The sequence below is a fragment of the Periophthalmus magnuspinnatus genome, chromosome 22 (assembly GCF_009829125.3).
Source record: "Periophthalmus magnuspinnatus isolate fPerMag1 chromosome 22, fPerMag1.2.pri, whole genome shotgun sequence".
Lineage (NCBI taxonomy): Eukaryota > Metazoa > Chordata > Actinopteri > Gobiiformes > Gobiidae > Periophthalmus > Periophthalmus magnuspinnatus.
The window spans coordinates 4,501,545-4,524,425 of record NC_047147.1 but is presented as its reverse complement, the minus strand read 5'-3'; the positions used below and the strand labels follow the sequence as shown (position 1 = coordinate 4,524,425).

Sequence of the window (22,881 nt, the reverse complement as noted above, 5' to 3'; positions counted from 1 at the left end):
CTAATACTGTCCCCTGGTATCACACCGCAGGACCATCCGCTCTGCTCCAACCTGAACTGCGCCTCTCTGGTCCAATACTCCGATGCTTTGATTATAAAACACCACTCCCTCCTTCTCTCCCCCTCCCTCCCTTCCTCCATCACCCTCCCTCCTCCTCCTCCTCCTCCTCGGGATGAAGCCAGCACCGCGCGGGTCAGTCTAAACTCAGCCACTGCTTTAGTCGCAGAAAAAAAGAAAAAAGGAAAAAAAACAAAAACGTTTCAGCCCTTATAACCTGCCACATCTGAACCATCTTCTCTATTTGCGGGGAAAAACACCGTACACGCGACTGGTTTTAGTGGCACGAGCCAGGAGGCGAGCGCCGTGTGTGTGCGAGCCTTTGACGCAGGTTTTTCTCCTCAGCGCACCCCGCGTGTCAATCTGCGAGCCGAGAGACGCCACGCAACCAGGTAAGACCCATCCACTCGTGTAACGCGGCTGTCACTCTATGTGTTTGAATTATTCACATTTTTACCGTTACATGGAGCCTGGCACCTGCGCATAGACCATAAACCATTTCTGTTTTGCCTGGAAACAAGCTACAAAGGTAACGCGTGGGGGAAAAAAACCCGCATGTCGAGCGCGTGCGTTGACGTCTCTGCGGTAAAGTGGATGATGTTTTTGCGGTGGTGATTGTGGCGCTGTGGTTGTATACCGTGAACCATTTGGCCACTGCGTCGTTTCCATCGGAATGCAGTGCTGCTCATATTATGCACAGGCTCGAGCGCGCGTGCATCCCTCCTCTCCATCTCTCCATGTCTCTCCACGGCTTTTACTCGCGTGTCATTCGCCCCAAAGCGCGCAAATAAACCCATATGTTCGTATATGAGCCTGGCGTTTAAGCATGTGTCTGCGCTCTGTCACGTTCGCACCCACGGCGTTCATTTGGGCTCAAAACGCCGCAGTTGCGTGCTTGTCGCGTACTGGGCAATGTGAATAATCCGTCTTCTTCCTGCAAATTGTGTTTCTCCTCAAGGTCATTCAACACCGTTGCGTTTTGGGCACGGTTCGGATCGCGGCGCTTCTGTTACGCGCGCGGAAATGTTAAAAATGGGTGAAATGTGAAGCGCGTAAGAAGCGGGGGTAAAACGCAACAGATTTGGCTTTTGTGGCGTTTGTTGTGAAGGCCTGATCGGTGCAGTGCAGTGTCCAGCCTCCCCCTGCCCGCTGCTGCATTAATGGAGAGGGACCCCTGTATATGAGCCGTGCGTCTTTGGTCAATTGATTTACACGGGTTCATAATTGTTCGCCTCTTTGCGCGCGCGGCGTCAGATGTGGCTGAATTATGCAGTGAGGGTTGACGCATTCCTGGCCGTGATGTGCTACAAGATGACTCAATAATTAATGATGTTGGAAGCTGCTCAACTTGTCATGATTGCTGCTCGCGGCCCTCGCTCCGGCCGCTGGAGGAGCGACTAATCCGGGATGGTGTGACCCGACTGAGGAGAGGCAGAGGCGGGACCAGGGAGAGGACAGGGGAGAGGGACTGAGGAGTGGGGACTGGCGATAGAGGACTGGAGAGAGGGGACTGGGGACTGGGGAGAGGGGACTGGGGACTGGGGAGAGGGGACTGGGGAGAGGGGACAGGGGAGAGGGAGTGGGGAGAGGGGACTGGACATAGAGGACTGGAGAGAGGGGACAGGGGAGAGGGGACTGGAAAGAGAGGACTGGGGAGAGGGGAGATGGGACTGGGGAAAGGGGACAGGGGAAAGGGACTGGGGAGAGGGGACTGGACATAGAGGACTGAAGAGAGGGGAGAGGGGACTGGAAAGAGAGGACTGGGGAGAGGGGACTGGGGAGAGGGGACTGGAGAGAGGGGACTGGGGAGAGGGGCCTGGGGAGAGGGGACTGGAGAGAGGGGACAGGGGAGAGGGACTGGGGAGAGGGGACTGGGGAGAGGGGACAGGAGAGAGGGGACAGGGGAGAGGGACTGGGGAGAGGGGAATGGAGAGAGGGGACAGGGGAGAGGGGACTGGAAAGAGAGGACTGGGGAGAGGGGAGATGGGACTGGAGAGAGGGGACAGGGGAGAGGGGACTGGAGAGAGGGGACAGGGGAGAGGGGACTGGAGAGAGGGGACAGGGGAGAGGGACTGGGGCCACAGAATCAGGGGGAGAGTTCACATTTTGTTTCGTGTGAATTAAACGATAGACATAATATTTAGAGAAATTTAGCAAATGGTCAAATGAACCCAGAAGTCACGCGCGTCTGAGGCATCACGTTTAAAGGGGCACTGCGTAACTTTTCAGACAGAAGCTCAGCACCTGCTTGTCTCCATGCAGATGTCAGATGTTATTGCTTTACCACAGTGTTGCATTAAACTTATCTATCGCCATGGAGACAAGCAAGTGACACCACTGAGCTAAAGTACAGGTCTGTGGAGAGGGGACCCACTCTCATTAAGAATGTTGTTTTTTTAGCAACAAAAGTACGACAGTAAATGATAAATAGATATAGTCAGTGCCGTACTGCGGAACATTAATGCAAAGAGATAACATCTCCATGGAGACAAGCCGCAGGCAGAACCTCCACAAGAAAAGTTACATACTGTATCTTTAAAGCAGATTAGCGCTACAGTCAGGCATCACTCACCTCGTAGCAAGAAGATTCTAGGTTCAACTCACAGGCTGCATGGGGTCTTTCTGTGTGGAGTTTGAGTGTTCTCCCTGTGTCTGGGTGGTTTTACTGCAGGGGCTCCAGGTTTCTCCCATCAACCAAAAACATGTACAACAGGTTAAATCCTCCAGCTATAGTCCTGACCAAGACTAGATCCAAGTCTAAACCAGGACTAAACCAGGACTAAACCAGGACTAAACTAGGACAATCCAAAACATGCACAACAGGTCAAATCCTCCAGCTAAGTTACATTTGACCAAGACTAGGTCAAGACTCGGAGATGGGTCCCTGGGTACTGCACTGCAGACATACAGTGTTCACAATGTTCTATGGCCTAAAAAACATAATAAACATCACAAAAATCCTTCAGTAGCACTGGGGTCAGACCACAGACTGTATAAAGAAGTGGACTAAGTGAGTGTGACATCACCCACAGCGTTTGGCTCCAGTCAAGTGAAGCTCATCGAGGCTAGAGCAGTTATAGGGGACAATTTGGAGCAGAGTTGCGTATTTGGAATTCCAACCACTAGTGTCATAGGAACCAAAGAGCCAATCCCAGGTGATGCTGTTCAAGGTAATGCCCCTTCCTGCCCGCAATGCTGGTTTTAACAGGGAGCCGGCGCTTAGCAACACTGTCAATCAAACCTGTTACTAACGATAGTGGGAGCCATCTTGGAGAAAGAGGCGCTTGATTTGTCTGATATTAATGTTTATATCTTTATTTACAGACACAATAGGGAAAATAGGGAAATTAAAACATGAGGATCATGTAGAGCGAGTTAATACAAACATTAAAGACCAAAATGATGAGTCTGACAGCAGCAGTTACAGAGAGTGGAGACACAATTTTTCAATGTAAAGTGAATTTGAGCCAGAGTCGATGGAGCCTGAAGCGCGCTCATGATCACTTCCTGTTTGGAACGTGGTGGTTAGCAGGTTAGCTATGTCCATTTATATATACAGTCTATGGGATGGACCTGTCAGATACATTAATACGGGGCCAAGTCACTCTCCAGATTTTAGTTGATGGAGAAAACCTGAGAAAACCCATCTACAAAGACCCCACACTGAAATACCCCAGTTACCTTATCTTGTGTTTGTCAGACCTGGTTTATGGTTAATATCTCTTTAATTACTGGGCCTATCACATATCTTCAGAAAGTGGAGCCATTTCTCAACCTCAAAGACGTGAGCGTTATCAGAGAGTTTAAGACATAATATCGAAATGATGTTTGTGGAGCCGATCCCAAACTGAGAATAACAGTGTCATAATGTTTGTGTATCATTCTACACAGTAAAGCTCCTATAGAGACGTACCCCTAAACACTGATAGTGTCACCAGTTCAACTCTTACATAAAGGTCATGATAATGCCACAAAATTTACAGAATAAGTTCTGAAGCAGCAGAGATATTGATCAGACAGGACGTCTCCACAACATTGCACAAGTTTACCAGAAGAGTTTTGTATGTGTGTTTGTTTTTGTTTTTTTGTATGTGTTTTTTCTATGTGTTGCTAAAGGTAGAGCTCAGTGACACATTTATGACCCATAGACTGGGGAGACGCCGCCAACATGTAAAGATGTTATCTGCATGTGCTGCCTGTTTAATGTGAGATAAGATTCACAAACACACTGAATAAAACCATGTGAACATTCCATCTTATCTCTGATGACATGTTCTCTAGATCAGAGTAGTGCATTTTGGAAAATACAAACTGTGCTGCAAAATGTGAACAAGTAAAAGTCATAAGGTCACTATCACTTTGCTATACATACTACTATACATATACATATACAACAGTGTATAGTGTATAACCTTTAAGTTCTATGGATAAAACAAATGCTACTACTGCTACGACTACCTTTTCAAAGCCCAATCTGGTCTGATCTCTTTTGCTAAGCAGGGCTGGGTCTGGTTAGTACTTGGATGTAGGAGACCGCTGGGACTATCAGGTGCCACAGTGGGGCGCCAGTGGCTCTAGTGGAAACTGCTGTTGTGTCTTTAGGCAAGACACTGCACTTACATTGCCTGCCTCAAAGTGTGCAGGGAATGAATAAAACACAAAATTGTAAAAGTGACTGTTAGCGTCTGAAAAAGCATAATATAAAACCACTACTACTGCTACTACTACTGCTGCTACTGCTAGTACTTACTTAGTAACCTATCCAAAACATGCACCAAAACAAACTCATTACTGACAAGGTTGTAACTGTGTGAAGTGTTTGCCAAGACAAAAGACATTTGAGCCTCCTTCAGTGCTGTAGTTTTTTCAAACAGGTGCTGCTGAGTCATGAGCCGAGGGTCAGGAGGCAAAGGTCAAGAGCCAAGGGTCTGTCCTGATCTTCAGCTGTAGGAAGATGGTGAGGAGTAGCTAGCTGTAGGATTGACCTATGTTGTATACTTTAGTTTGTACACACAGTAGTAGTAGTAGTAGTAGCAGTAGTTGTTGTATTGTGATGGCAGCGGTGCAGTGTACACTGGAAACGTGATCAGAGCCGATCGAACTGTGAGTGTGTGGAGATAGAGGAGCTGAGGCTGCAGCAGAGTTCACACGAGAGCAGAAATAAACAGGGCTGAGGGAAGTTTTTAGTATTAGTATAAAGTCATGAAGAACCCAGATACAGACAAAGGCAGAACCAGAGACTGTATAAAGAAGTGGACTAAGTGAGTGTGATGTCACCCACAGCGTTCAGCTCCAGTCAAATGAAGCTCATCAAGGCTAAAGCAGTTATAGGGGCCAATTTGGAGCCTAGTTCCATATTTGGAATTCTGACCGTGGGTATCATAGCAACCAAAGAGCCAATCAGGAGCAAGGATGTTGAAGCGCCTCTTCTCGCCTGCATCGCTGGTTTAGCAGGGAGTGGGTGCTTAGCAACGCTGTCTATCAAACTTGTTACTAACACTGGCACTGGCCTGAGCGATTTTAGCGAAAGAAGGCGCCTGATTTGTCTGTTATTAATGTTCATATCTTGTTTTATGAACAAAATTGTGAAATAAAAAAACCCAGAATCATTTAGAGCTGATTAGTACGAACATCTTAAGACCAAAACGACGAGTCTGACAGCAGCAGTTACAGAGAGATGTGGCGGCTAGCAGGTTGGCTATGTCCGTTTATATTCACAGTCTATGTGTTCAGTCTTAGCGTTGCTCAGTGCCTGCTCCCTACTAAACCAGAAGTGTGGGCGGGAAGGGGCATTATCTTCAACAGCCTTGCTCCAGATTGGCTATTTGGTTGCTATGATATTCGTGTTCGAAATTCCTACTATGGAACTCTGCTCCAGATTTGTCCCTATAACTGCTCTAGCCTCGATGAGCTTCATTTGACTGGAGTTGAACGCTGTGGGTGACTCACTTAGTCCATTTCTTTGTACAGACTATGGAAAAAAAAAACTTTACTAAACCAGAACTGGAACAGAACAAGTGTTAGCTAATGCAGCCTAAGACAAATGCATTATAATAACCTTTTGTGCCAACTTCAGTTCAACGTCTTTTGAAGAAGCTTCAAAAGGACTTTCTGGATCCCTTTTCATAACAAACCCATTTTGTCTCGTCATTACTGTTGTAACTTGTTCTGTTATGAATGACTCTTGTTTTCTGTAGTGTAAGGATGTCCCAGAGCATAGACGATGTAAATAAAGTTCTTTAAATTGAATAATCTTGTGTGTGTGTGTGTGTGTGTGTGTGCTGCAGGAGCCATGGGAAAGCAGAACAGTAAGCTGACCCCGGAGGTGATGGAGGACCTGGTGAAGAACACAGAGTTTAACGAACACGAGCTCAAACAGTGGTACAAAGGCTTTCTGAAGGACTGCCCCAGCGGACGCCTCAACCTTGAGGAGTTCCAGCAGCTATACGTCAAGGTAAAAATACTACCGCTACTACTTCTACGACTACTATTACTGTTACGACTGACTCTACCCCAGTATCAGGTCGGCTGTGGGTACTGTGAAGCAGAATGTGTGCGGTATTACTACTAAAGTCACAACTACAACTCCAATACAACTGCAGCTGTTCCAAAGATGCTATTCATGAGGCTTGTCAAAAGTACTCAGATAATAATTGGTATTAAAACTATTATCAAAACTCGATACTGATTTTTCGCAGGTATCGATATTAAAAAAGTCCCATAGACAGAACAGAAATGAACCTTTCCTGAATGTCTTTAGAATGATATTTCACAAGTATAAGACACATAGACTAGTATACACCCATGGACCACTAGGAACCTACTGGACACTGAGGGATTACACACATATAAAGCCACATGTTAACAGAAAACAAAGTACTACCATTTAACGATGAAAATCACATTCTATTGTCTAAAGAAAAAGTGTTTTTATTTTCATCGTGGTATTGGAATCGGTATCGAGTATCAAGTCTGCTCCTTAGTATCAAAATAGAGTTCGAAATTTGAGTATTGTATCTACTACTCACTACTACTCACACTGATTATATGGGCAACAGCAGAAAGGAGGGACATTTAGTTGGACATTTGGGAACTCATTCTTTTTACATACAAAGATATATACAGTACCTGCTTTTGGATGAAATAGTTGAATCATAGAGATATTTCATTGTTTTAAGACCTATCCTGATGCCAAGCCCTGCCCACTTTTAGTCAACCAAGAACTTCTTTAGTTTAATTTACCACGCAGTCAGTCATGTAATGTTTAGCCTGTTTGGAGTCACTTTTACCTCCATTTTGCCAACTCAAATCTCAGAATATTGCCTTTTGTTCTATTTGTGTTCCATTTTGAAGTTGACACATTTCTTCAGTGTCCGGGGCATTTAAATAATCCTTTTTGTTTCTGTTTTGGGAGATTTTAGCCCCTCACTGCCCTGAGTCATGTGACCAAAGCTGTTAGCGCGGGCTGCTTCCTGATCACACAGTTATTTAACACAGACCTGGATTATGTAATGTACTTAAAGGGGCATAAATCCTCCTTAATGTGAAGCTTTGTCATAAACGGCACCACAACAAAATAAAACAACTGCAACTAAAAAACAGGGGCATGGTTTAGTCCATTAAGCAGGTCACAAAACGCCATTTGAATCCTGAAATGAACTAGAGGGTTTTTACAATACTACACAAAGACTTTTGGGACTGGGACTGGATCCTGTCTTCCTGATTGACGTGCAGATTAACCAATCAGAGAAACGCATGGTCCTTGTCATAGACTGTGACGTCCCAAATAAGAAGTGATCATGGGCGCTTCCGGGTCCAATGACAGCTCCAATTCACTTTCTGTTGAAAAATCCCTCTCTCTGTAACTGCTGCTGTCAGACTTGTCAGACTTAAAATGTTCTATTAACCCGCTCTACATGATCCTGTTTTTGTTTTTTTTTAAAGTTCACTATTGTGTCTGTAAATCAAGATATGAACATTAATAGCAGAAAAATCAGGATCCTGTTGTCCCCGCAGTCGCTCCCATTAGTGTTAGCGCTCCCTGCTAAACCAGCAGTGCGGGCGGGAAGAGGCGTTACTTTCAATAGCCTCGCTCCAGATTGGCTTTTTAGTTGCTATGATACTCGTGGTTGGAATTCCAAATATGGAACTGGGCTCTAAATTGGTCCCTATAACTGCTAGTCTCAATGAGCTTGATTTGACTGGAGCCTAACGCCTTCATGACGTCACACTCACTTAGCCCACTTTTTTTATAAAGGCTGTGGTCTATGTCAAATTATTACAGTAAAAAGGAAAGAAAAAATGGAAGAGGACTGAGAAACTGTGTGGAAGTATCTGATCTAAAAGTTTATGTTTCTATTTAGCAGCTGTGACTGGACTTCTGTTTGACTGTTGTTCCATGAAGTACTTTTGACCAAGATCCTGGCTCAACATCCGCAGATCTTTTGACAGGTTTAACCAAGGTTCTAGTTCATTAAAGGCTGAGAAGCATCTGTCATTAGGAGAGCTTATTATTGACATTACATGTTAAATTAAAAAAGGCAGTTTTTATGTCACTTAAAGTTGGGGAATCTGGTGTGATTTTCAAACAGTAAAAGGAGGAGGTCTTACTTCTAACTCCCTCACCCTTTGGCACATCACTAGTATTCACAATGTGCATTTCTGTCTTTCTCTCCTCTCCCCAGTTCTTTCCTTACGGTGATGCATCTAAGTTTGCCCAGCACGCCTTCAGGACCTTCGATAAGAACGGAGACGGGACGATTGACTTCCGAGAGTTCATCTGCGCTCTGTCCATCACCTCTAGGGGGAGCTTTGAGCAGAAACTCAACTGGGCGTTCAACATGTACGACCTGGATGGAGATGGCAAGATCACGCGGGTGGAGATGCTGGAGATCATCGAGGTGAGAAAGCACAGTTAGGACTTTAGCCACGAAACACAGGTCCAGTGTCATGGCTGCTTGGGATCCAGAGCACACACTTTAATACTTCACCAAGATGTGAGCCTGGTCATAGTGAATCTTCCAGAGTTCAAATGGGCGTGATTGACAGGTGGATTAGCCAATCAGGGACAGGCAGGGTTTGTCCACATCTGAAAAAATAAAGTAATACCACATGGAGGTGAGAGAAATGTGATTTTATTTGTAAATGATCTATGAGCAATGTCACTGAAATAAACAAATCAGATTGGACAATCACCTTTGACTGGCCTTGAGACACGATAGAGGACATGGACTGATATCAACCTGTATAAAACTTACAGAGAGACCAGTCTGGATTTGCCAGGCTAGTGTGGTACATGGTATAAATAAGTTTGAAAGGTAAGGCTCTGCTTGTACAGCAGCTCTGGTCAGGAAAACCCATAGATATATAGTTTATATAAATGGACACAGCTAACCCGCCACCACATTCTACATAGGAAGTGATCATGGGCACGTTTCTGGCTCCCTCGACTCTGGCTCCAATTCACTTTCCATTGTAAAACTGTGTCCCCTCTCTCTGTAACTTCTGCTGTCAGACTTGTCATTTTAGTCTTAAATGTTCGTATTAACCCGCTCTACATGATCCTGGAGTTTTTATTTCACTATTGTGTCTGTAAATCAAGATATGAACATTAATAAGAGACAAATCAGGCACCTTCTTTCCCTGAGGTTGCTCCTGCTAGTGTTAGCAACAGGTTTGATTGACAGTGTTGCTAGGTTCTCTCCTTGCTAAACCAGCGGTGGGAAAACTCAAGTGGCTGTTTACAACTTTGGAATAACTTTTTAACTTTTAGATCTTGTGCTTTGTAAAAGTAACACTACATGTTGTTCTGTTTATATAAACGCGTGGCCTTATGTTCAGAACAGTGCAGCACTGTCGTCGCTCCGTGAGAAATTTTCCAGTATTTATGAGCTCACAATGGCCTCCCATCCCCAAATACACAACCTCTCTTTCAGCAGAGCACGGGTTTGATAAGACCATAGATTATTGTCATGTGAAAGAGACGCCAATTCACATCAACCATAATATCCAACCAACCAGCCTAGATAAAATCCTGCCGTGTAAACAAGTCCCAAAGTTGTCATCCATGTTGCTCCTTTGTGTTTTTAACGACAATGTGTTTTGAGTGTTTGGACCACTCATCTGAAGGCCAGCAGTTCAAATCCCACTCTCGACATAAACATCATTGGTAGAGCGGTCACATCCACTGACCCACAAGTTGGCGGTGCAATTCCAGTTTGAACAGATGAATGCTGTCATTGTGTCCTTGGGCAAAACACTTTCAGATTTGCTGTTGCCAGTGTTTTGATGTGCTTTTACCTGTGTGATTGTAATGGTAACTGGACAGGCTGTTGTCCTGAAGGGTTTCCAAGTCTTGGTCAATCTGCCCCAGGGCAAGTACAGCAGAAAGAGAAATAGAGATCACAACCGAAACACTATTATGTTAGTATAGCACGGTATCAACATTCACAAAAACATATTCCAAAGAGTGACAATAAAAGGCAAATAGTAAATCATTCAAAAATCGTATAAACTGTTGTGTGATGTGTTAAGTGCGACAGAGAGATTCCACTTGATTCTCAGTTTGAGCTGGTGCCGTGTGAGGCCAGTGTGAGCTATAAACACACTGCAGTTAGATCACGTTACACGGGCCTATTTGTAGAACAACGGCTGTAGTAGAGAGAGTGAGAGAGATACTAGAGCATTCTGACATCTGTCCTATTGATAAAGTCAGAGTGACCGCTGCTGCAGAGGACTTAGACTGAAGGACTTCAACTGAAGGACTCAAACTGAAGAACTTCAAACTGAAGGACTCAGACTCAAGGACTTAAACTGAAGGACTCAGACTGAAGGACTTCAACTGAAGGACTCAAACTGAAGAACTTCAACTGAAGGACTCAAACTGAAGAACTTCAAACTGAAGGACTCAGACTCAAGGACTCAAACTGAAGGACCCAGACTGAAGGAATCAGACTGAAGGACTCAAACTGAAGGACTTAGACTCAAGGACTCAGACTGAAGGAATCAGACTGAAGGACTCAAACTGAAGGACTCAAACTGAAGGACTCAAACTGAAGGACTCAAACTGAAGGACTCAGACTGAAGGACTCAAACTAAAGGACTCAAACTGAAGGACTTCAAACTGAAAGACTCAGACTGAAGGGCTCAGACTCAAGGACTCAAACTGAAGGACTCAGACTGAAGGAGTCAAACTGAAGGACTCGGGGAGAAGAAGGCAAGGCAAGTTTATTTGTACATGTCGTAACGGTGCGGATAGGACCAAAGGATGCAGACCAGAGCAGTTTTAACAGTGTTTATTTACAGCGGTGAAAATGCAGTCTTTAAACAGGTCACAAGAGCAGGTACAGGAACCGGGGAGCAGGAGACGGGTCAGGCGGGTGCAGTGCAGGTAGAGGCGGGCAGGACAGGACCAGGACGGGGATAGAAGCAGGTGCGGTACCAGGGCGGGCGGAGCAGACGAAGACCAGAGCGGGGAGCGGGCGACAAACCAGAGACCAGGACCGGACAGGAGACGAGACGAGCAGGAGACGAGACGAGCAGGAGACGAGACGAGCAGGAGACGAGACGAGCCGGAGACGAGACGAGCAGGAGGCGATACCGGGACTGGAACGTGACGGCAGGAGCTGGGCGAGTGGAGGCAGGAATCTGGAGGGTGCATAAATCCAAATGAGCATTTGCAGGAAAGTACCAAATAACAAAGCTTAGCTAGAAACATTCACGTTTTACACGCGGACGGTCTGGCACCGAGTGTAGACTGCCAAGCCTTCTTGTACTCAGCAGCAGGTGGTGGTGATTAGGCTGATGCACCCCAGGTGTGCACGGGAGGAGTCAGGCACTCCACCCAGCTCCAGACACACAGGTAGGGGAGGGGGAGAGAGCACGGGAGGACAGGGAAACTGACATCATGACAGTACCCCCCCCCTAAGGTCCACCTCCTGGTGGACCCCCAGGCTTGTCAGGATGAGCGCGGTGGAAGTCTCTCACCATGTCGGGGTCCAGAATGCGTGCCCTGGGCACCCAGGATCGCTCCTCCGGACCGTAACCCTCCCAATCGACGAGGTACTGGAGGCCCCTACCACGGCGACGAACGTCAATCAGGCGGCGGACGGTGAACGCCGGGTGGCCGTCAATGACTCGGGCGGGCGGTGGGGGATCGGCCGGAGGGCACAGGTCGCTGGTCCGGACTGGTTTAACCTGGGAGACGTGAAAGGTCGGATGAATCCGGAGAGACGGGGGTAACTGGAGGCGCACCGCCGATGGATTTATGATCCTCATGATCTTAAACGGTCCCAGGAATCGGGGGGACAGCTTACGGGAGTCCGTCTTCAGCGGGACCGTCTTGGCGGAGAGCCAAACCATCTGGCCAGGTTGGTATACGGGCGCCGGGACACGGTGGCGATCGGCCGTCGCCTTAGTGCGCGCTCCAGCCCGAAGAAGGGCCGCCCTGGCCTTCTTCCAGATCCGGCGACAGCGCTGGAGATGGCGCTGAACAGACGGGACGGCGAGGTCCCTCTCCTCCGTGGGAAAGAGAGGGGGTTGATATCCCAGCGATGCCTCGAAGGGGGACATACCAGTGGCGGAACTCACGAGGGAGTTGTGAGCGTACTCTATCCAGGGTAGGTGAGTACTCCAGGTCGCGGGGTTGGCGGAGGCTGTGCACCGTAGGGCCGACTCCAGGTCTTGGTTGGCCCGCTCCGTCTGCCCATTAGATTGTGGATGGAACCCGGACGTGAGGCTAACCGTGGCCCCCAAACTGTCGCAGAAAGACCGCCATACCTGAGAGGTGAATTGGGTCCCTCTGTCGGACACGATGTCCACCGGGATGCCGTGGAGTCGGAAGACATGACTGGTCAGCTGGTCGGCAGTTTCTTTGGCTGTGGGGAGCTTAGGCAGGGCAACGAAATGGGCGGCCTTGGAGAAGCGGTCCACAATGGTGAGAACCACCGTGTTCCCCTGGGAAGGGGGAAGGCCCGTCACGAAGTCCAAGGCGATGTGGGACCAAGGGCGACGAGGAACTGGGAGAGGATGCAAGAGACCAGAAGGGGGTGAGTGGGAGGCCTTGGCCCGAGCACATACCTGGCAGGCGGCGACATAAGCCCGGGTGTCTGTGTCCATCGTGGGCCACCAGAAGCGTCTCCTGAGGAGGGAGAGAGAGCGACCGGCACCAGGATGGCAGGCGAAACGGGAGGCATGGACCCACTGGAGCACCTGAGACCGGACAGAATCGGGAACAAACAGTTTATCTGGAGGGCCGTTACCTGGGTCGGGGTCGTTGGTCTGGGCCTCTCGGACGGTGTCCTCGATATCCCAATGGACCGCGGCCACCACACACGAGGAGGGGATAATTGTTTCTGCGGTGACCGGGCTATCCTCCAGGGCGAACTGGCGGGAGAGGGCATCCGGTTTGACGTTCCGAGATCCGGGGCGGTAGGTGAGGAGAAAGTTGAAGCGGCTGAAGAAGAGGGACCAACGAGCTTGACGGGGATTGAGGCGCCTGGCGGACTGGATGTACTCCAAGTTTTTATGGTCGGTCCAGACGATGAATGGTTGCTCCGCCCCTTCGAGCCAGTGGCGCCACTCCTCCAAGGCCAGCTTTACGGCAAGGAGCTCCCGATCCCCCACATCATAATTGACCTCGGCCGAGGACAATCGCCGGGAAAAGAAGGCGCAGGGACAGAGGCGGTTGTGGGGGTCGAACCTCTGCGAAAGCACGGCCCCCACTCCCGAGTCGGAGGCGTCGACCTCCACGATGAATTGCCGTGAAGGGTCGGGCTGGTGCAGGATGGGAGCGGAGGTAAATAGTCTCTTAAGCTTCTCGAAGGCTGTCTGCGCCTCAGGAGACCAGGCAAACGGCAAAGCAGGAGAGGTGAGTTTAGTTAAGGGCGAGATAACCCTACTAAAATCCCGGATGAAACGTCTATAAAAATTGGCAAAGCCGATAAATCTCTGGAGCTGTCTCCGGCTGGTAGGAACGGGCCACTCAGTGACAGCCTGGATCTTTTCAGGGTCAGCTCTTACTTGGCCCCGCCCCACAATGAAGCCCAAAAAGCTGACCTCCTCTGCGTGAAACTCGCATTTCTCAGCTTTCACGAACAGTTTATTCTCGAGGAGGCGCTGGAGAACCTGGCGAACGTGCTGATGATGCTCCTGGGGGGACCGCGAGAAAATCAAGATGTCATCCAAGTAAACAAAGACGAATCGGTTAAGGAAATCACGGAGCACATCGTTGATGAGGGCTTGGAATACAGCAGGGGCGTTGGTGAGACCGAAGGGCATAACCAAGTATTCGAAATGTCCCAGGGGTGTCTTGAAGGCCGTCTTCCATTCGTCTCCCTCCCTGATGCGCACCAGGTGGTACGCATTCCGCAAATCCAACTTTGAGAAGATGGTCGCACCGTGGAGGGGCGTAAATGCCGAGTCCAGTAAGGGAAGCGGGTATTTATTCTTTACGGTTATATTGTTCAGACCCCGGTAATCAATGCAAGGCCGCAGGGATTTGTCCTTCTTAGCCACAAAGAAGAACCCCGCTCCCACGGGTGAAGTGGACGGGCGGATGATTCCGGCAGCCAGGGACCCACGGATATAGTCCTCCATTGACTCGCGTTCAGGTTTAGACAGGTTATATAGCCTGCTAGATGGTAGTGGGGCACCCGGCAGGAGGTCAATGGCGCAGTCATATGGACGGTGGGGCGGTAAAGAGAGGGCCTTGCTCTTGCTAAAAACCTCCCCCAGGTCGTGATATTCAGCAGGCACCGAGGACAGATTGGGGGTGTCTGGGGACGGATCAGCGACAGGAACGGACCTCCCGGCCGGAGGGAGGGCGGACCGAAGGCACTTGGCGTGGCAATCGGGACTCCAGCCCGAAACTCCGCCCCTGGCCCAATCGAAAACAGGGTTGTGGGCGCGTAGCCAGGGGTAACCAAGGACCAGAGGAGAAGCGGAGGAGGACAGGACATGAAACTGACGGTTCTCTTGGTGGTTGCCGGACAGAATCACGGTGACAGGTTCTGTGATGTGAGTGATGTGCCCCAGAAAACGTCCATTGAGCCCCTGGGCATTTAAGGGGCGTTCGAGGGGCTCCAGGTAGACCCCGAGCTGCTCCGCGACTTGGGCATCAATAAAGTCCCTCTCAGCCCCGGAGTCGATAAGGGCGGAAACGCATAAGGTCTCTGTGCGAACGCACAGGGTGGCGCTGAGCCGCAGTCTATTAGAAGAGTCCAGGATGTGTTGCTCGCCCACCAGTACTCCCAGTGCTACTGGTGGGCCCCCCCTTTTGGCCGAACTGGGCAAGTGACCACATAATGTCCGCGCTCACCGCAGTAGAGGCAAGCCCCGGCCAGACGACGCCTCCGTTGACGCTCCTCGGCCGACACAAGGGTCCTGTCGAGTTGCATGGGCTCATCCGGCGGGGGCGGGGCAGCGCGTGGCTCCGGCGGGACCGGTGACCGGCGTCTCTCTCGGCGACGAGCCCGTAGGCGGTTGTCTATACGGTGAGTGAGGGAGATGAGGGTCCGCAGGTCGGGGGGTTCGTCCCGGGAAACCAATTCATCTTTCAAAGTCTCGTTCAGGCCCCGCACAAACACAGCCCGCAGCGCGCTGTCCGTCCAGTCCAGCTCCGCCGCATGTGTCCAGAATTCAATGGAATAATCCGCTACCGTCCTGGAGCCCTGGCTGAGAGTCAATAACCGGGAGGCAGCATTGTCCTGGTAGTGCGGGTGGTCAAACACCAGCTTAAACGTGGACACAAATTCATTAAAATCCAGGCTATCCACAGACGTCTGCATTAGGCGCGCCTCTGCCCACTGGAGAGCTCTGCCCCGGAGTAATCCACATATATATCGGATCTTGGTGGCCCCCGAGCTGAAACGAGAAGGGCATTGCTGGAACATGAACTCGCACTGGAACAGGAATCCGCGACAGAGGTGAGGTTGTCCAGCATACGGCTCCGGATCCGTGCCTCTCGGCTCCGGGAGGCGTGGCGGCGCTCCAGCTGCAGCAGGCGGGGTGACGAGGAGCGCGGCCACCTGGTGGTTAAGCTGTGCCACCTGCTGGGACAATGTCTGATTTAGCTCCAATAGAGTTCGAATGGATTGTTCATGCTGACCCAGCACCGCCTCGGGGTGAGAGTGCGTCAGGCGGCGCGTCTGGTCCGGATCTGAGCCTGCTTGGTCCATAGTGGCCAGACCGTTCTGTCGTAACGGTGCGGATAGGACCAAAGGATGCAGACCAGAGCAGTTTTAACAGTGTTTATTTACAGCGGTGAAAATGCAGTCTTTAAACAGGTCACAAGAGCAGGTACAGGAACCGGGGAGCAGGAGACGGGTCAGGCGGGTGCAGTGCAGGTAGAGGCGGGCAGGACAGGACCAGGACGGGGATAGAAGCAGGTGCGGTACCAGGGCGGGCGGAGCAGACGAAGACCAGAGCGGGGAGCGGGCGACAAACCAGAGACCAGGACCGGACAGGAGACGAGACGAGCAGGAGACGAGACGAGCAGGAGACGAGACGAGCAGGAGACGAGACGAGCCGGAGACGAGACGAGCAGGAGGCGATACCGGGACTGGAACGTGACGGCAGGAGCTGGGCGAGTGGAGGCAGGAATCTGGAGGGTGCATAAATCCAAATGAGCATTTGCAGGAAAGTACCAAATAACAAAGCTTAGCTAGAAACATTCACGTTTTACACGCGGACGGTCTGGCACCGAGTGTAGACTGCCAAGCCTTCTTGTACTCAGCAGCAGGTGGTGGTGATTAGGCTGATGCACCCCAGGTGTGCACGGGAGGAGTCAGGCACTCCACCCAGCTCCAGACACACAGGTAGGGGAGGGGGAGAGAGCACGGGAGGACAGGGAAACTGACATCATGACAGTACAGCACAATTGATACAGAAAGTAATTCAAAGGGTTTTACAGAATAAGAAAGACATTAAAATCACAATACAACAAATCAAAACATAAATAATCATCATAAAATGAACATTAAAAAAGAAGAGGCAGAATAAAACCGTTTCAGTCATATGCACAGCTAAACAAAACTGTTTGGAGCCTGGATTTAAACAATGTCAAAGTAGAGGGCTGTCTCACATCTTCAGGAGGACTGTTCCAGGTTTTAACTGTAAAAAACTCAAACGCTGATTCCCCATTTTAGTCCTGACTGATCCAGGACTTAACCAGGACTAAACCAGGACTAAACCAGAACTCAACTAGGACTGAACCAGGACTGAACCAGGGCTAAACCCGAACCAGAAAACGAGGACTACATCAGGAGGCTTTGAAGTCCTCAGAGTTGAGATGGTTCATGTGGCTCTAACATGTGGGAGATGTTCTTTGGTGCTGGTCCATGGAGAGACTTGTTCACACAGAGCTGCTTTAAAGTCTATTCTCTGAGCCACAGGAGCCAGAGACCTGAGCACAGGACACATGTGTGAAGTACTTCCTGGTTCTAGTTGGGACCCGAGCAGCAGTGTTCTGGATGTACTGCAGCTGTCTTAATGCTGGTTAGGGTTAGAGTCAGTGGAGCCGGAAGCACACCCATGTTCACTTCCTATTTGGAACGCACCATCTAGCAGGTTAGCTATGCCCACTTATATATACAGTCTATTGCACAGAATAATTATTGACTGCCCAAACACAGTCCATCTCTTTCTCTTTATTCCATAATTGTTGCAGACAGGGTGTAGCGGTCTTTTTGTCACAAAGCGCTTCTTTTACAATAACATTTATGGGTGAAAATTAAACTAAATTCACTCATTTACCACTAAAAGTTGGGTACTGCAGTTTTAACCTTTAAAAAATGATGAGTCATGTCCCTCTTCCCACATTAAGCTCCTATATCCACTCTGAGCCTCTTTGATAAACCTGTGTAGGCTTCTGACCATTATATAACGAGCATCAACAACTCGGCTCCGGCCAGTCGCTCATTTCAAACACGAGACATAAAACAGGATGCTACTTCAATACAATATGCCCACCTCTGATAAGTTTATAATAAAACAAAATGTATAGATTCATAGCGCTATGTCCAATCCACACCATTATTTTGACACCTTTGAATGGTTAATAATGGGTTCTTGTATATTCTCTTGTCATATAAAACATTAAAACAGGCTCAGGTGTGTATAAAACTTTGATTAAGTTCAGTTAATATTATTGTTCTGTTTTTAGGCGATCTACAAAATGGTGGGCACCGTGATCATGATGAAGATGAACGAGGATGGCCTGACACCGGAGCAGCGGGTGGACAAGATCTTCAGCAAGATGGATAAAAACAACGACGACCAAATCTCACTGGAGGAGTTTAAAGAGGCGGCGAAGAGCGACCCCTCCATCGTGCTCCTGCTCCAATGCGACATGCAGAAGTGAGGCCGCCATCTTGCTGCTACCACTGTAAATCCACACCACAACCTACGGACAGCAGCAGCGCACTCTACCGTTTTAAATGTCTCATTATACTATGATATATGATATAGGTTCTCTGCCATTTCCACGGGAGAAAAAATAATAATATTAACAAAATGCTTGGACTATTTTTCAATGGACTCGCTTCTTGTGGTCGTATGCATGAGAATGTCAAAGCTGAAAATCATTTTGAATATAGCTAAACTGTACATAGCCCCGTTAAGTGTTGGGAAGCTAAACTGTGTGCGCAAAGTGGTTAAAAGTTAAGGATGGTTGTTTTTGAAAGGACGAGTTAGCATTAGGTTTCAAATATTTAAATTAGCCGCCATCAAATCCATGTAAGATTCACTGTGAGTAGACAACAAGTTAGCATTAGCAACCAAAAACTGCTACTTGTGTTATGCTAATCTGAACTTTATCCAATTAAAAATAAAAGTGTTAGATTTAGCTTTCAAATATTTCAATTAGCTGCCATCAAATCCATGTATGAGAGACTGTGGGTAGAAAAGAAGTTAGCTTTAGCAATCAAAAAGATTGACAAGTGTTATAAGTATAGGCTAAGCTGGTGAACTGCATAAATGACATTATATTGTATCCATACGACTTGCTACCATCCAACAGGCAACAAGAACCATTTATAGCAGTTAGCGAAGCATCATAAACATTGAGAGACACAGAACGTTAGCATTAGCAGCCAAAAACTGCTACTTATGTTATGCTAATCTGCACTTTATCTAATTCAAAATGGAAGCGTTAGCGTTAGCTGTCAGAAGTTTTAGGTCTTGGCAACTTATCCACTTAGAACGACTATATTTGATAGCCTAATGCGAGTGCCTGGGTAGAAAGAAGGCTAAGTAGTTTCATATAGGACGTTAAAGAAGCTTTTATTGCTATATTTGCTAATTTATGAATAATATATGGAGGGATTACAATTTGAATCAGCAAATTATCATAAGTCATTCAAAATTGTAATATGCTAAGGTAGACAGAAGTCAGTTGAACAAATAGAAGGCCCTAACTGATACATATGCTTGCTTTAATTTACTTCCTGTTATCATTTCAATGCTTCCTCGTCAAATTGCTAAAGAAAGATGGCTACTTTTCCAAAATGCACACACAGTTTTCTTCATTACTGCACTATTGGGTCTATTATATCATCCATTTCTATCTTTCCACATGCCAGTGTGAATCGTGCAGAGTACCCCTCTCCTTAGACTCTTAACTGTTCCCTTGCTTGTACAAATCGGTGGAGCACTGCATTTAAACTATAGGAATCCCTCTTTCCAAGTGTCACTGCTGCAAAACTGTTCGACTATCGCTTTACATTTTAGACAAGAATTCCTATAATAATTGTAACTAATGTTTCGATTGTCCACACGGAGATCACTGCATAAAACAGGAAACGCATGGGCTGTTAAAAGAGCTTGAATTCTGAATATCTGTTCTGAGTTCTGTTGGCTGTTCTATTGAAAATTTCTTTTTCATTTTTAGGTCTAGATTTTTGTTTTTTGTTTCAAGGCAAATTGCAGTCCTTTGAATAAGATTTCTTTACTTATTTTTAGTGAAAATGTGTGGAAGAAAAACAAGTATAAAGTAATATGGATTAAAAACTAATCAAATGGACAGTCGACATTACTCAAAATAAACTCATTATTCAGAATTCAAGTGTTTTAGCTCATGCAGACTTTTCGCTTTGGCAGTGTTGCGAGTTCTCACACGGTGGAAGCCAGATGAAGTAGGTTCTTTGCATGCAAGTATTATGTGTGAAAAAAGAATATAATATTATACCTTTTTGCATCTTTAGGTGGGTATAAAAGAAAAACCCTCGAAAATGAAATGGTTAATTTATTTATTGTTGCATGGGATGTACAGTGTTACTTCACCCGTTCACCCTACGTAAACATATATCTGTTTTTATGTCATGCTCAAGGCTAATTATATGGGAGGAAAAACAGCTAGACACAACACGTTTTTGCCCATTATGGCTATAGTAAAGTTAGCGTAGAGATTATGTGCAAAAAAGCTAAACTACGCTGCAAAAACACAAAGTTAAATTGACTTAAACTTGAGAAATCAAAAGTTCTGTTTATATATTTTGAAAGCAGAAATATCTCAAAACAAAATCCAAAAATGTAGACCAACTATTTACTAATTCACTCTGTTTTATGAATATATATATTTCATATTTTGCAGTGTGGTCCAAAAATAATTACTGCCTTTTGTTACATTTTGTTGTCAATAAAAAGTCTTCACCAGATATACAGTACAAATGTTGAGAATTAGCTATAGCTGGCAAATGCGAACAAAGATATGCAAATAATATAAGTAATATAAAAATTTGATTACTGCCAAAACTATACATTCCTCTTTAGTTCTCGGTGCCATTGACCACATGCAATTTAAATAAAATGTTTGGAATGAGATTTAAACATTAACAAAATATTTAATACCATTTCAACTGACAATATACATACATACAATTCTAATACATAGAAAAAATGTAAAAAATATAGAAAACCAAGACAGGTCCGTCTGTTCAATGTGTGTGTATGTATATATATATATATATATATATATATATATATATATATATATATATATATATATATATATATATATATATATATATATATATATATATATATATATATATATATATATATATATATATATACACACACACACACACACACACACACACCCAAAACAAAAATCATGCATGACATTTTAAGTGGTGTAATTTAGACCTATTACTGTAAACAAAGTGGTGAAGGTGAGGAAGATTATGCAAATTCAACATATAGCTACTGCCAAGTTCTTTTCTCATTAAATTATATGGTACAATATTGACTTGTGACTATTGTAAGCAAAATCTCCTAATGCAACATAGGCCTACACAAAACAAGAACAAAAAGACAAAGTAGGACTTCATTACACTTACTGCCAACAACTATTTCTGTTCTGAATTTTGTCAAAGTAAAATTTAGTTTTTTGTCCATTTTTTACAACACTCAAAAATGTAATTTTGATTTTAACTCAATGTGTTATGTCATACTTTTTTGTTTAAATAAATGTTAGTTAAAAGAACAAATATTGAGTAACTTCAAGTAAAACAAAATTGCTTTAGATCAACATAAAGAAATAGATTTTAAAAATATGACATAACCCATTTTTTCAACATTTATTTTTTTTTTAAGTAGATTCAATCATCCGTATGTTTTTTCATCCAATTTGAGACAATACAAACTTATGTAAGGGCAAAATATTGATCTCACTGGTCATGGTTAGCTGCAGTTGCTAATTATTAAGCTAGATATTGACAAGCTTTTTCACTTTGGTGGTCTTCTGGGACAAGGTTAAGTGTATTTAAATAGCTATTCCCCATAGGATTGTACGGATATAAATGTACCGCCAAAATGACTGCAATTGGCTTGGTGGGTTTCACATTTAACCTAAATAGGCCCTAAACCGTGGAGGTCGGCTGCATCTCAATGTTTACAGAAATTAAAAGCACTACTGAATAATCATTTTGACCTTAAAAATGCTGTGTTTTCAGATCTACTTCCATAACAGCAAATAAGGAAGAACAGTCTATAGTGTATGTTTACGAACACAGTGCATTTCTGGTTTGTCTCTGTGTTTTTAGTAAAGTTTTATTGAATGTGTTGTAAGCTTGGACGCCATCTTGGAAATGTAAAGATTTAGAAAGTTTTAAAGATGTTTTAAAGATGATAGCTACGTCTTTTGGAGAATATTAATCTATACAAGGCAAACTGAAGTGGAGCTTTCATAAACTTCTTCACACCAAACTCAGTATTACTAATATTTTTATTTTGTATTTTTTTACATTATGAATATTCTTATAATTTTGTCCCATATGCCGCTCCCTCTCCTCTGGGCCGTCTCCTCTGGGCCACTCTCCTCTGGGCCTCTCTCCGTCCTACTCGCGTCTCGTAAATGTTCCTCACTCTAAAGCCCATGCACCGTGACCGTGTTCTTTTCTACATGTGGCATGTGTTGCACCAAATTAATTCTGTCGTGACAAAAATGAATAAACCATCAACAGGCTTTTTCAAAAGAATTATAGTGTCTGTTTGTCATTTCATTTGACTTACTAACACTTCAGAAGTCGTACTAGGGATGATAATAATTTTTAATATTCGCCGATACCAAGTGCCGATACCAGGCATTATTTCTTAAAGGGGTTATAATGGTAAATCTAATCCATTCATTCTTACTATAGCCTATGTTTTCATCTTAGAATATTTATTTCAGGCTGTTTTATTTCTACTGAAATCACTGTAGTTCAGTATAACGCCAGTATAATTTATTTAGATAAGCACCTGGGTTTAATATTTACACTTCATCTTTGCAGACTGTGATCCATGCTCACAGCTAACGAGCTAACTGCTAACAAGCTAACTGCTAAC

General features: G+C 45.9%; 1 protein-coding gene across 1 annotated transcript; it reads left to right on the top strand.

The window, feature by feature from the left end:
* Positions 1-163: 163 nt before the first annotated feature.
* Positions 164-20,944, top strand: LOC117390424 (visinin-like protein 1). The gene is made up of 4 exons (XM_033988167.2): positions 164-449; positions 6,345-6,511; positions 8,742-8,957; positions 18,218-20,944. The coding sequence occupies exons 2-4, from the start codon at positions 6,350-6,352 to the stop codon at positions 18,413-18,415; spliced, it is 576 nt and encodes a 191-aa protein (XP_033844058.1). The 5' UTR covers positions 164-449; positions 6,345-6,349; the 3' UTR covers positions 18,416-20,944.
* Positions 20,945-22,881: the final 1,937 nt, after the last annotated feature.